Source organism: Natrix helvetica (genome assembly GCF_964273705.1).
Source record: "Natrix helvetica genome assembly, chromosome: 2".
NCBI lineage: Eukaryota > Metazoa > Chordata > Lepidosauria > Squamata > Natricidae > Natrix > Natrix helvetica.
Window position 1 is genome coordinate 70,612,959 of NC_138552.1, and position 13,360 is coordinate 70,626,318.

Below are 13,360 nucleotides of genomic sequence, written 5' to 3' on the forward strand. Positions count from 1 at the left end.
GCAAAGAATGAGCATTCAATCCTGCCTACATTTGGTCGTCAGCTTATTGATTGTCAACTATTCAACAAGTCAGTTCACTTTGAACTATTCTTGGCCTTACTTAAGCTTTATTTATTTACAATCAGAGATCTATTCACTAGCTTTCTGAGGGCTGATTTTTACTAAAACATAACATTAGCCTTCCTAACACCAATCTTGCTATAAAAGCTTTTCTAGTGATCATAATAATAAATTGTTAATTTTCTATGACCTTTCCATTAACTGCATTACACATGTGCACTACTTAGTCCTAAATGCCATATTTTATCAAAATTGTTGCTTAATGAATCCCAAAATGCTTCTACAGCAGAGTTTTCTACTCATTATCAAAAAAGCTGCAACTGTTAGAATCACAAGGATAAACCTGGCCTTGCCATTAAAGTAGTAGTAAAGTATTGATTCAATTGATTCAACTCTGGAAAAATCCTTCATACATGAACTGCTACAGTGTTCCAGAAGTTCTGGGTATTTGGTGTATGTCTTAGAATAGCAGGCCCCGAACAACAAGACCGGTTCTGTGGCGAGAGGTTTTTCCGCGGAGCAGAAGGGTCATGGTTTTGCATGCTGCCTGCATCCCATGGATGGCGCTTTGCTTGTTTGCGTGGCCCAGTTTCTATCATGCCATGGACCGGGGGGTGGAGACCCCTGCCTTAGAATACACTTAAACATATTTTGCTTAATCTGCCTAATGGAATTTTATCATTCCTGTTAACAATTAAATAAATTGTTACCTACACGAAAGTGCTATTGAGGATACCTCAAGTCAACTATGGCAAACTAATGAGCATAGAAACTGTCTCAAAAAAATACAATTAGGTTAAACTATCTTTTGAAAACTGGTTATCCCTGCAATTGTCGTACCTCCTTAGAATTCGTGTTCAAATTTTTTTAACATAATGGCAGCACATAAGAATGCCATACTAACATGGTTCAGCATAAAATAAAGTTTTACATTGTCTAAGTATAACTCTAAGGAGAGCAAACAGTCGTCTGTGTTTCATTTTAGCTTAGGGGGTCCCATTTTGCTGATTGGCAAAGATTAAATATCTTAATTTGGGGAATTTCACTGTTTAGTAAAGTATTCTAAACCAAGTATTTATATTTGCAGATAAGCTATCCATTATTCATAAGCCCCATACCTATAGTTTTATTTTGTAAAGATGAAAGCTTATCAATGTATATAGAGAAGGCACAGAGTATTTAAAAACGTGAATTTGGAGTAGTTTGACATCCAGCAATTTTGGATAAAATCTTTTTTAGGAGGTATGTGTGCAAGTATCTAGATCAGCAGAGCATATGTTCACAAAAGCTGCTCTGTCTGAAGAAATGAACAGGGCATAGCATCAAAGCAACTTCTATCCAAATTTATGAAAGCAGAGAACTAAAGAACAGTCTTGTATACAAAGAATTGTGCTTCTGTTCTTGGTATTACTAATTAAATGGGTAATCCCTATCAAGAGAAAAAACAGAGAGTCTAATGACTAATAGATGATAGAGACGCTTAGGTGCATTATGAAATTACTGTAATGTTACTTTAATATGCCAACACATATTAAAAGGCCTATCTAGAAGCAAAGACTAAGGAACAGACCAAGGTGCAAAATATATTTATGTGTACATGTGCGCACATCTTTATTCTTTTAAAAACCATTTACTAATTTTGATTCTTCTATTTATGCTGTTAGAGCCTTTCTGTGTAAAAATAATACAATTGAAATGTTTTGGCGTCTTTGAAGAATGCATATTTACCAATGAGATTTACTGATTAAATTATAGCCAAATCATATAATAAAACCTACAGCTGTCTAACTGCAATAACTCCTGGCTGCAATGATACAGTGTTTATAAAGATAGGATATTTCTTCGTTTGCAATCTAATAGAAGCAAAGTGGGGACCATAAGCTTCAGTCAAAAATAGAAGAGAACATCCTGCATGGGGCACTTAATATTTATTGGGATGATCTCTTCTTTTCTTATCCCATCACTTATCTACAAACAAATCCTTAAAACCTCATAATTTCAGGTGTGTCAATATTGGTTTGTTTGTTTTATTTATACATCCCTTAATATTTTTTAAACACGGTCTATCTGTAAAGGTAGACTATAGAGGAAAGAATGGCAAATATTGGAAGCAAAGTTAAAAGAGGGATCAGCCCAGAATCTACATAGCCATAAGTAAACTAAGTCAAATCCCCTTGAATTCTGCTGACTCTTATCTAACCTCTACCAGGTGCTAACCATTAGTTGAGAATATTCTTGTGTTTAGGCACGAGTAGCAATAAATCCATTTAATTAAACCTTCATGTGTGGACCTTATCTTTCACACCCAACATAGATAGTCTTAAAATTAACTTTTGGGTCAGTTGTTCAAAAATATCCTTCAATATGTCCAATGTTATGCTTCATTCCACATTAGTACTGTAAATCACATTTAAGTGGTCCTCTCCTTTAATTGTAATCATTAGTTCCTTCTGGTTCCCTCTAGTGTCCCCCTTCAAAATATCATCCTGTCATGTTTTTTTAAAGATAATTCAAAACAAAAGCATTTTCTTGTGGGAAGGATTCTTATAACTAATTCTAAAATCTTATTTAAAAATTATTTTGAAGGAAACTTTCCCGTGCTGTAAAATTTGTCAATCCAAAGGTTTCTAATAGCTGAAGAGCAGTTAAAAAACAATTTCCGAAAGTGATTAGAAGAGCAATAGCAACCATTTCCAAAAGTGATTTTAAAAGGAAGCATATTTGTCCTGTGTCCTTTCAAAGATCCTGACTGTGGTTTGAGTAAGGTGACTATTCCCATCTCCCAGAGATCTAAACTCATCAGATTGTTATCTTGCAGCCTCTCTGTGAGGAGCAACGATAGGGAGCATTTGTGAGTGATCCCAGGTCCTTTCCTTGTTTGAAGAGGACATATGAAGAGCGTTACTGGGTCTTCATTTTGCTGGAGTCATCAATTTTTGGCAGAGCTATATTCAGTTCACCATTTCTTCCCGGAAGTTTCGTCTTGGGGAAAAAATATTCTGTAGTAAACTTATTTCAAAATCACTTCAGCCTATAATTAATGCTAAGCAAGAAACTGAAAGTAGAAACCTTGTGCTAGAGGAGAATACGAGAAACAATGCAAACCTCCAGTAGTTTTCTAATTGATTAGATGGGTTGAGCCTTGGAATTTAAAGAGAACTCCAGATTCATCCATTCATATATTTGTATATGCCTATTTCTATTAATTATATGATTTGTGCATCTATCAAGGGAGGGGGGACACATGAACAGATTGTGCCTTCGAAACGATCACTATAGGTATGTTAATGTTATTTGACTATTTTTTGCTCTTCCAGAATCGAATGGAGGAAAGCAAAGCACTATTTAGGACAATTATCACATATCCCTGGTTCCAGAATTCTTCAGTCATTCTATTCTTAAATAAGAAAGACCTTTTAGAGGAGAAAATAATGTATTCACATCTAGTTGACTATTTCCCGGAGTATGATGGTAAGTTTGTTTCTTTGTCCCCATAAAAATTGTATGCAAATAGTATAACAGCAACAAGACAACATTATACAGTTGATAGGTGAGAACAAGCTTGCCTTCCGCAGTTCTGTCATATTGTGGCCACTATTCCCAAGCTTCTAATTAAATTGTGCATTCTTAACTACATGTTCAGATTGTCAGTTGTTATTTCTTAATCAGAAAAACAAGCCTTAAACATACCATGGTTTGTGTCTTCAGTTCATCTGAATAAGATTTAAGGTGGAGAAAATTCTATCCCTATGACTGGAGGATATTTTGTTTATTAAAGTATCTGGTTGTGCATAATTAGAGCGATGGAGTTTACCATATATGCCATTCTTCCTAATCACATGAGATGAACGGAACAGAATAAGTCAAATTCACATGCAATGAAGGGAGACTTGCATGTCTTACTAAAAGGATGTGGTTTGTTAAATTGAGTATTATACTTTATGCCTTGTCCCTTTACTTATTCAGAAGTGGAGAGAGAAAGGGAGAATGCACCTGCTGAAAAACGTTCTAATAAATGAAGCAAAGAGAAGGTTTCCCCCCCCCCCTTCACTTTTTCCTCCACCCTTGAAAACCGACATGTTTCTTTCCCAATGGCTATATTGCCTGGTGTACTCTTCCATCTCCCAGTGATAGTCACTCTAATCTTGTTCTAAAATGAGGCCCTATCTTCTTTCTCAATCATTTCTTCCCCAGTGCTTTTTTTATTTGTTTAAAGCAGAAGTGTAAAACATGATTTTATTGAGGGCCGCATCAGGGTTGTATTTGACCTTGGGAGTCCAGGGTGGGCATGGCCAACTCAACATCACACGTGTCGGGAGCTCCTGTGGTGGCCCAAGCACTCTGCCAGCGAAAATGGGCTCCCGAGCTCAGTTTTCAGCTGTGGCAGCCTACTGCAACCCTCTGCCAGCGACAATGGTTTTTGCTGGCAGAGGCACTGTGGGCCAGTTCTTCACTGTTTCCGGGGCAGACCTGTGAGCCAGATCTAAGCACCCCGCAGGCTGGATCCGGCCCCCAGGCCTTGAGTTTGATACCCCTGATTTAAAGTATAGTGGTACAGTAGCTCCCATCCTTATGTACTGTGAAATTCTTGCCTTTGGCTTGTTTAAAAGATTAAATATCAATTCTCCAAGTTACCATGATTGTTGATGAAGATGTTGGGATGTCTCCACAACTTCTCTTCCATCCTCCAATATTCAGTCCTCATTTCTTGCTTAGATATCACCACAGTGTAATAATAGCCATTTACAAGTAAGTCTTTGATTCATGAACATATTGAGCCCAAAAATTCTGTTGCTAAGCAAGACAGTTGTAAAGTGAGATTTGCCTCAGTTTATAACCATTCTTGCTATAATTGTTAAGTGAATCATTGCAGCCGTTAAGTGAATCTGGCTTCCCCATTGACTTTGCTTGTCAGAATGTTGCAAAAGGTGATCACATGACTACCACCCCCGGGGTCAATGCAACCGTCTTAAATACATGCCGATTGCCAAGCGGTCAAATTTTGATCACATCATCGGGGAGGGGGGGGGGCTACAATGTCATAAGGTGAAAAATGGACATGTCACTTTTTTAAAGTACCATCATGACTTTGAATGGTCCTAAAACCAATAGTTGTAAGTCAAGGGCTACCTGTATTTTTCTAAAGATAAAATTCAATCTACTTCTTTTCTGGTGTAACAGGACCTCAGCGAGATGCACAGGCAGCAAGAGAATTTATCTTGAAGATGTTTGTTGACCTGAATCCTGAGAGTGAAAAAATTATCTACTCCCATTTCACGTGTGCCACAGACACAGAGAATATCCGCTTCGTCTTTGCTGCTGTCAAGGACACTATCTTACAGTTAAACCTGAAGGAGTACAACTTGGTCTAACTGTGCCTCTTAGATCTCTATCTACCCACTTCGGGCAATTGAAGATATTCAAGAGGGACTGTATTATCTGTGAAAATGATCTGCGTAATACTAATTTATTGCTGGCCTGGACTCTGTTAATATTTGCAGAGTTTGTAGTTAAATATTACAATTTTATTTAAACTTTACAGAGGAAAAGAAACAAAAGATGCTGAACTACATTCACAGCTCATTTCCTCTTTTTTTAAGTCAAAATTTTGTGACTTAATGTGTTCTAAATTCTCAGTTGTGCACTCACAAAATGGTAGGGGTTTGGGTTGGTTTTTTGTTGTTGTGACTGAAGCGAAATCAAGTTGGGCTCTCCCTCCTCTTGTCTCTGCCTGTGTCTGTCTTGATTTATTTTTTTCAGGTACAAGACCTATCCCCACAAGCTTAATTTTCAGGGGTCCTCCTTAGATTGGTGAGGGGGAAAACCTGTCACTAGAATTTAAGCCATCGGAAACTACTTTTATGAGGGATCAGATCTATTGATGTTCTGATTTTATTTAATTTTTGGCAGATGTAAAGTATACCTACCTTTCAGTATCAACTTTGCACTGAAAGAATGTTGTTCATTGGGAATATTAATAGCAGTGTTACAGATTTTTATCCACAGCAGTACCACAGAAAAATCAACAAACTACATAGAACACATCAACAAATTACCGAGAAAGGGCATTTTTGAAGCAGTTTAGCTTTTTGATCTGAACTTGCCATTTACTCTCTTCCAAAACCAATTTTTAAGGGGGGAAATCCCTCCCCCTTCCCCCTTTATTTGCTTCTTAATCACAGATGCCAAATATATGTCATGTAGATATTATACCCTGAAACCTCTATTTTGATTAGTTTTTAAATTAAACAGACTCTCTAGATTTCTTATCCCAATTTCAGATTTTTTTTAAAAATGTGCAGAAACTATTGGCCAGATTTCACTCTTTTCGTCTTATAAACACAGTGATTACAAAATATAAGGATGATTTAAGATACCAAATTAACTGGTTGGGAATCTCTTCCAGACAACTGCCAAATATTAAAGCAATGAGATTTTAGCTTTTTTGTTTCCTCTTTGTACTAAAAAGCATTCCATTTCTCAATGCCAAGCTTCCCCCATAACATTATGAGTAAAAAAAATGGTGCTACATACATATGCATATGGCCTAATTAAAAAAACAGTTTTAATACTGTATCTAAAGTGCTATAAGATTGGACACTGTTCTTATTTTCCTTCTTTACTAAGTAAGGCACTTTTAATGGAAAAAAACAAAATGGCTAAAAGAGAGAGAGAGAGAATGTACATATGAAATTGTATTTGTGTGTAATGACAAAATGGAAAGTTAAACCTATATATAATTATTTGAGAACAAGTCCAGTGGATTCAGAAGAATGGTTTCTGAGTAAATATATGAGTTTTAATAATAGAATGGGGGGGGGGGGGCGCACTATGCCTGTTTTGGTGGATATTCTCACTCTGCCCCTCCTCTCTCTTTCTCTTTCTCTCTCTTTATTTTGGATTGAAATAAGATTTTTAAAGTTTTGTGTAAAACAACTCTGTAAATAAAAAAAATTGTCAGTTTGGAAAATTGTACACAAGGTAGAAAAGTCAGATACGAAATTCAACTAATTTTTCTAAAAGGTAATTTTTGCAGTTCTAGGCTTAAAATAAATTATCTGCATTATACTTTGGGGCAACAGGGGAGACAAAGAATACGATAAATTACGACTAAACCTCAAGTGTAGGAGCAATCTGCCAAGCTTTAGTATTACTGGCCCCAGGGCCAGATTCCCAGTATAACATTCTTAAAATAAGGCTTCATGGATAATCTAAACCATATTACTAATAAGATTTCATTGATCCTTAATTATTTCTATTAGAATTGATGAAAACTTGGATTGCTTTTGTTCCCTAATCATGAAATCTTGTAATTTTAAAATAGTAGGCCTAGTGCAATTATGAATGCTGTAATCATTGCGAGATATCTATACATATACGTATATGTATCTCACAGCATCCATACTGGCTTTGTAATCATTTTGGGCAGATTAAATGTGCTGTATTGATATGTATCTATGTAACTGTAATGTATGTCTTACAGATAATTCACAATTTAAATAATGTTATTTTATTTACTTTTTTAACAGAGAAGAATGTGCATTTTGTCAGTTTATTTCTGACTAGGATTTTTTTTTAAATTTTTAATCTACAAACAGTTATTATTGTTCAGAGTGGTACTAGCATCATGCAGTATAAAATCATTTGCACTGCCCTGAGTTAAAATTGGAATGGAGACTCACATGCATATGCATACACACAGAGGAATTTAATCTCTTTCTTGTTGGACTACATTGTTCTTTGGCAAATGGAAAGGTTAGTTTGCATCTCCAGTCTTTTCATGGTAAAAATGGGTTGTTGTGTTGTTGTTGTTTTTACCACAGTGAAGATTCTCTGTGGCCACTTAATATTGAAGTCATTGATCAGCTATCAAGAACCATTGAGCTGGCAACTCTGCAATTAGTTAAGCTTGTCTGCTTTGATAAGATGATGGGAGCATATGTTGAAGCTATTCACAAGAAAGGATAATAGGAACAAGGTGCAAGAAGAGGATCATGAAAAATCACTTTGGGTTGGAAGCTTTTTTAAGTACAGGGCGCACATTTCAACATGTATGCCATTTGAGGTTTTTTGGTGGGGGGGGGGGTTGTATTTGTATTTCCAACACCCAATGGGAATTTTAAACATACAATTACTTCATGCTACCAGGGAGTTCATAGGAATTCATTTTTGCAAACAGCTATCATTTGTTATCCCCCCAAAAAGCCAATGGCTCACTTAAGTCATATTTCAAATTTTAGTTCAAACTAACATTTGAAAAAAAAATTATTTTTTTAAAAATGTGACAATGTTGCAGCTGATACCTTTACAAATATTCTATGTTGGAATGTCAAAATTAACTAAAATTGGCACTGTGGGAGAAAAATGACACATAAATCTTTTCTTACAGGATTAGGGATTTCCCCCTCCCCCCATGTTGATGCAAATGAAGGATATCATACAAAGGAATTATTATTTATTCAAACTTCACATATATGAAGTTTGAATAAATAATAATAAATATGCCATTGGTAATATATATGCCATTACCAATTTTACAGGATCCTTGTACTAGCTAGGAAGACTGCCATCTTAGGAATTGAATCTCCATGTAGCATTTGAAATGGCAAACCCCTCACTCAGTTTACAAAGCTTTCCTCTCAGTTCTGCCTGGAGACCAGGAAGAAGTGATGGCAAGCAGATACCAAAATGGTCAGAAAGTAGCTAGTAGCCTTGGCTCATCTTTTTCATCACAACTGACCTTGTGAAAGCGATTTCATATCTGATGTCCAGGATCTCAAAGCCAATTCACCAGATCTTCAATGAGGATTGCCTGTGAAAGCAGTGTATGTATACTTAGAAAAGAATTCAGAAAAAGTGCTTTGAGCCTCTTGTAAGAGGGAGCCCACTATTTGTTAAAGAAGTTGCCATTTTTCAGGTTTCTTTGTGGGCCTGAAAAAAAAAACCCATGACGATTGGAAGAAATCCATGCATTAATGTTAATGAGAGAAAGCAGGTGAAATTTTTCTTCAGCTTCACTCGAGCATGAAGGAACAGAAAGGTGCTGGGCTTGTGATTGTGTGAGGTCAGAAAAGTCCTGGCCTACCAAACATTTTTCTCTTGACAATATCTCTTCTTTTTAAAAGGAAATAAACAAACCTTTCCACTTTAAGTGGATTTTTCTTCTATTTTTTAAAATGGGTTGAAGGAAAGAAAGAACAGAAGAGATTAAATATGCTGTAGAATGTGGAGTTGTTCTTTATTATGGATCCTTTGAAGAATTTTGGAAGCACCAGAAGAGGGGGAAATCAAAAACTATGAAGTGACACCCTCAACTGAGGCCCTACACACTTTTGTATTTTTCTATATAATTTCCATAATAAAGAATTTAAATGTGACATATGTAGCTATAGTATAGGTAAATTACATTTTTTGTGGGAATTTGAAGGAGAACTTTGACTGCTGAGACAACTTTGAATTGTCATCACTACATTGCTTTATGCCAGAGATCAAAATGCAACACAGATTTTTAAAGTGGTATTCCTCATCCCATTTAAGATTTATTATCTGAAGATTAGGGTGAGGATAGTTACGGGTTTGGTTTTGGTATATACCTTAACAGATTTTGAGCCCAGATATTAGTGCCTCCTAAGTTATCCAAAGTAAACTTAAGAAGATTTGTAACTTTGCCAAAACAATGTAACACTGCAAATCAGTTTCTTGGAAAGCTGTGTCTTAATAATGATTAGAATGCCAGTCTGTCTGAAATTTGTTCTCCGTATTTTATATTTAATGGAAGTTGTGCAACAGTGTTTCCCATTCAATTCATTGGGGCTTATCTTAAGAAAGCTGATGGATCATATCCATGCATAGAAATGATCTTATTAGAGGTTTATTCATGGCTACTCTTTCTAAACATCTTGAAATTTGCCATCCTCAGTCCAGACATACAAAAGATGAATAAATGGACAAGAAGCTTTTCCATTTCTATTTCCATTGTGAAGGTTATCTGAACCAGATTCATTTTAATTGTACCATGACAGAATTTTTGTTTTCCTGATTTCCAGGTTTTAAAGGGAACAGACATTTTATGTGATGTATCAGTCAAGAATGACTGCATGATTTGCCAAAAAAAAAAAAAAAATGATAGGGAGAAATGTCTGCATATTAAAGAGACAGCTGGGCTTTCACAGCTTTTGGTTGTGAGTGTCAAATTACTTTTGACGTACAGGTTGACTTCTCCCATTCATTTTGGAGTTATCGCAAAAAACAGATTAAATGATTAAAATAATTTTAATAAGTGTTAAAACATACAACAAAAATAAAATGTACACCAGGTATAAAGATGTGCTTGAAACTTTTTTGTATTTCAAAACAACCTTTATGCCTGCAGCAAACAGTACCTTCATTTCACAAGTGGTGGGCACAACCACAGCCACATTCAAGGATGTCTGCAGGTGGGGTCAAAAAAGTGAAGGTTACGGCCACAACCGTATGATCAAATCCCACTTTTTTTTTATGTGGAATTTGTACCTCTTCCTAAGGCACTATTTTAGGGAAAATGGAATCGTACAATTAACATGGCTTTGGAATCCCCTCATATTGTTGATCTCAAATTCTATAACATATTGCAAATGGCTGATTCCTGTTATTTAGGCAGATTCCTGGCTTTTGTAAATAGCTTTTTAGCCCACATACCTCATATACATACACCATAGTTGATATTAAATGTATATTTTCGTTCTACAGCCTTATTCTAATTTGGAAATTCATTTGCACATCGTTATAGCCTCTAATCTGGAGTTTGCTCTTTGGGCCTTTTAGGTGAATGAGACATTATTCACTTAAAAATAGTGTTAATAAATATATCTGCTTTGATTTCTCTATTGAATTGAATTGTCCAGGAATAATTCACAATAACTCGTTTACACATTGCAAGGCATGCTTTATCAGCAGTACATTTCCATTTTCTTCTAGTATATGGGAATTCATTTGAACTGTGATTAAACGGCATTTAAAACATGGATAATCCCATTTATTCTTATTATGCCTATATTCTTGCAAATGGGTCACTTTCCTTGTATTTCCTTCGAAGTAAACTTGAATGCAGTTACTACAATTGTATAGACAATACTCATTTTTGGACAAGTTCTGTGGAAATGAAATAGGAGCTAGTAAGTTTAAATAGAAAGATTAAAACAAGATTTTGAAAGTGCCAGGTAGCAGAAGGATTCAGCCACGTGTCTTTCCTTCAACATACTTGTAAAATTCAATTTGTTAGTGACTTCTCTATAACAATATCCTGAAATCTGGCCTTATAAGACATACATGTTAACCAGATGGGACTCTTGTACTTTTAACTCAGCAGTATTTTATTACTTATGCTTGTTCTTAATATCCTTCAAATGCATGTATCATCTATGATTTGAGATTGAACCTTTTTGGCAACAGCTAATGTATAATAATACCCAAATGACTGCACTAGTTAAAATTACAGCATTTTGGCCATACTTTTGTACTCCAGCATCTTTCTTCCTCTACATTTGCATCTCTTAAAGTACTTTTGCCTCATTGTTATCTTTAAATGCTCTTTTATAATTATATTATAGGAATAAATACTTTTATTCCCATTATTGTTTCCTAACCAAGCATGCTTATCTGTAAAAAGCTACATATCCTGAATATATTTGAAAAAGGTAATATGGTCTCCCACTCCCATATTGGATGGTATAACTTCAACATCTTTAATATAGATGGACTAGTTCATTATCAAGTTATATTAATACACCTTCGTACATATAAATATATAACAACTCAATAGGAAATCCATACTATGTGTACCACTTTATATTAACCCAAAAAACTTAAGGACCATGCATAGGTTCCTACTAAGGAATATATTACTATATAAATTAAAAAATATTTTTCCTTCTTTCTGGAGACTTACAGTATGAATTTCTACTGCACAGCTGTTAGGTTTTGATTTTGAAATTGCAACTACTTATTTAAATGACTGCTAACAATCTTCCCAATCCAATTTAAAATAATGTTCAGAAGGAAGAACATTCTTAAATATCAAATAGGAATCAGAAGCATATCGTTCATTATAGTTAATAGTGAGCAGTCTAAAACTGAGTCCTACTTTATTTAATCTCTAGGAGAACACACGTAATATTTTGCTTGGTGAGAATTGTGTTGAGTGTAAGGTGTTCACAGTACTTAAATAGAATGGGAATTTCTAAGTTCATGAGAAAAGCTAACTTGATAACTCTACAGATGATCAATCTGTAAAAAGGTAAAGGTAAATGTTTTCCTGTCAGTTGTGTCTGACCGAGGCATGGTGCCATCTCCATTTCTTGGCCGAGAGAGCCAGCATTGTCCAAAGACAATTTCCATGGTCATGTGGCCAGCATGACTATACCCCCAAGGCACCCAGAATTCTGTTATCTTCCCACCAAAGTGATATCTATTTATCTACTTGCATTTTACATGCTTTAGAACTGTTAGGTGGGCAGGAGCTGAGGCAAGTAATAGGAGCTCATCCTATTGCACTGAGGTTGGGTCTTAAACCTGGGCTATCAGCTCTCCAGTGCCCCTCTTGAGCAATGTGTAATTAATGTTTTATTTGAGTTAATACTGCCTACATTTTTAAAAATGGTTTTGAACATCATACTGCCTGGTCCTTAAAATCTAGTAAGTAGAAGCACATTATGATTATCCTTCAGTCAATGATGACCAGTAAAATTTAGAGCGAGTGGGTCAGCCAAGGAAAAAGCTATATATTATTCTCTTATGATATAATCCCTTCTTTGTGTCTGTATAGGATGGTAATAATAGAAGCCAAATATTGCAGCAGGAAATGTAATAGTAATTGTAGTTCTTAATGCTTTTCCACAAAATACAAATGGTTAAGTATATGAGCACACTATTAATATTTAAAATCAATCAGTTTCCTTAAAACAATCTGCCATGTTTCACCCTGACATTAATAATTTATTGCACTGATCTACCCAAGTATCCTAATTTGGTAGATATTCACTATCTGTTGGCCTGCTTTCTGTAAGCATGAGTTATCATACAATGATTTGAGTTATTCCGCTGTTTATTATCCCAGATAATTTCCCAGGCACATAAGGGATGAGAGAGGGAGATGAGTGAGGCAGGTGAAATCAACACATAGATTGATTAGACAAAAGAATAATCAAGTCAACATTGAAATGCAACAAAGGTGTTTTAATGAAAATCATGGTCAAAGTTGAGAGTCAAGAAATCCAAGAGTAAGAATTATTAACGCACAGCTCAATGAGGGCAATTGCAATTA

General features: G+C 35.4%; 1 protein-coding gene across 2 annotated transcripts in view; it reads left to right on the top strand.

Annotated features, from left to right (window-relative positions):
• LOC309386550 (guanine nucleotide-binding protein G(q) subunit alpha) overlaps positions 1-7,030 on the top strand; it is a 102,573-nt gene extending 95,543 nt beyond the window's left edge. For both annotated transcript variants that reach the window (XM_081942059.1, XM_081942058.1), the window contains exons 6-7: positions 3,378-3,531; positions 5,242-7,030. In XM_081942059.1, the coding sequence (XP_081798185.1) occupies positions 3,378-3,531; positions 5,242-5,432 (345 nt within the window). In that variant the 3' untranslated portion in view covers positions 5,433-7,030. The remainder of the gene's footprint in view (positions 1-3,377; positions 3,532-5,241) is intronic.
• Positions 7,031-13,360: the final 6,330 nt, after the last annotated feature.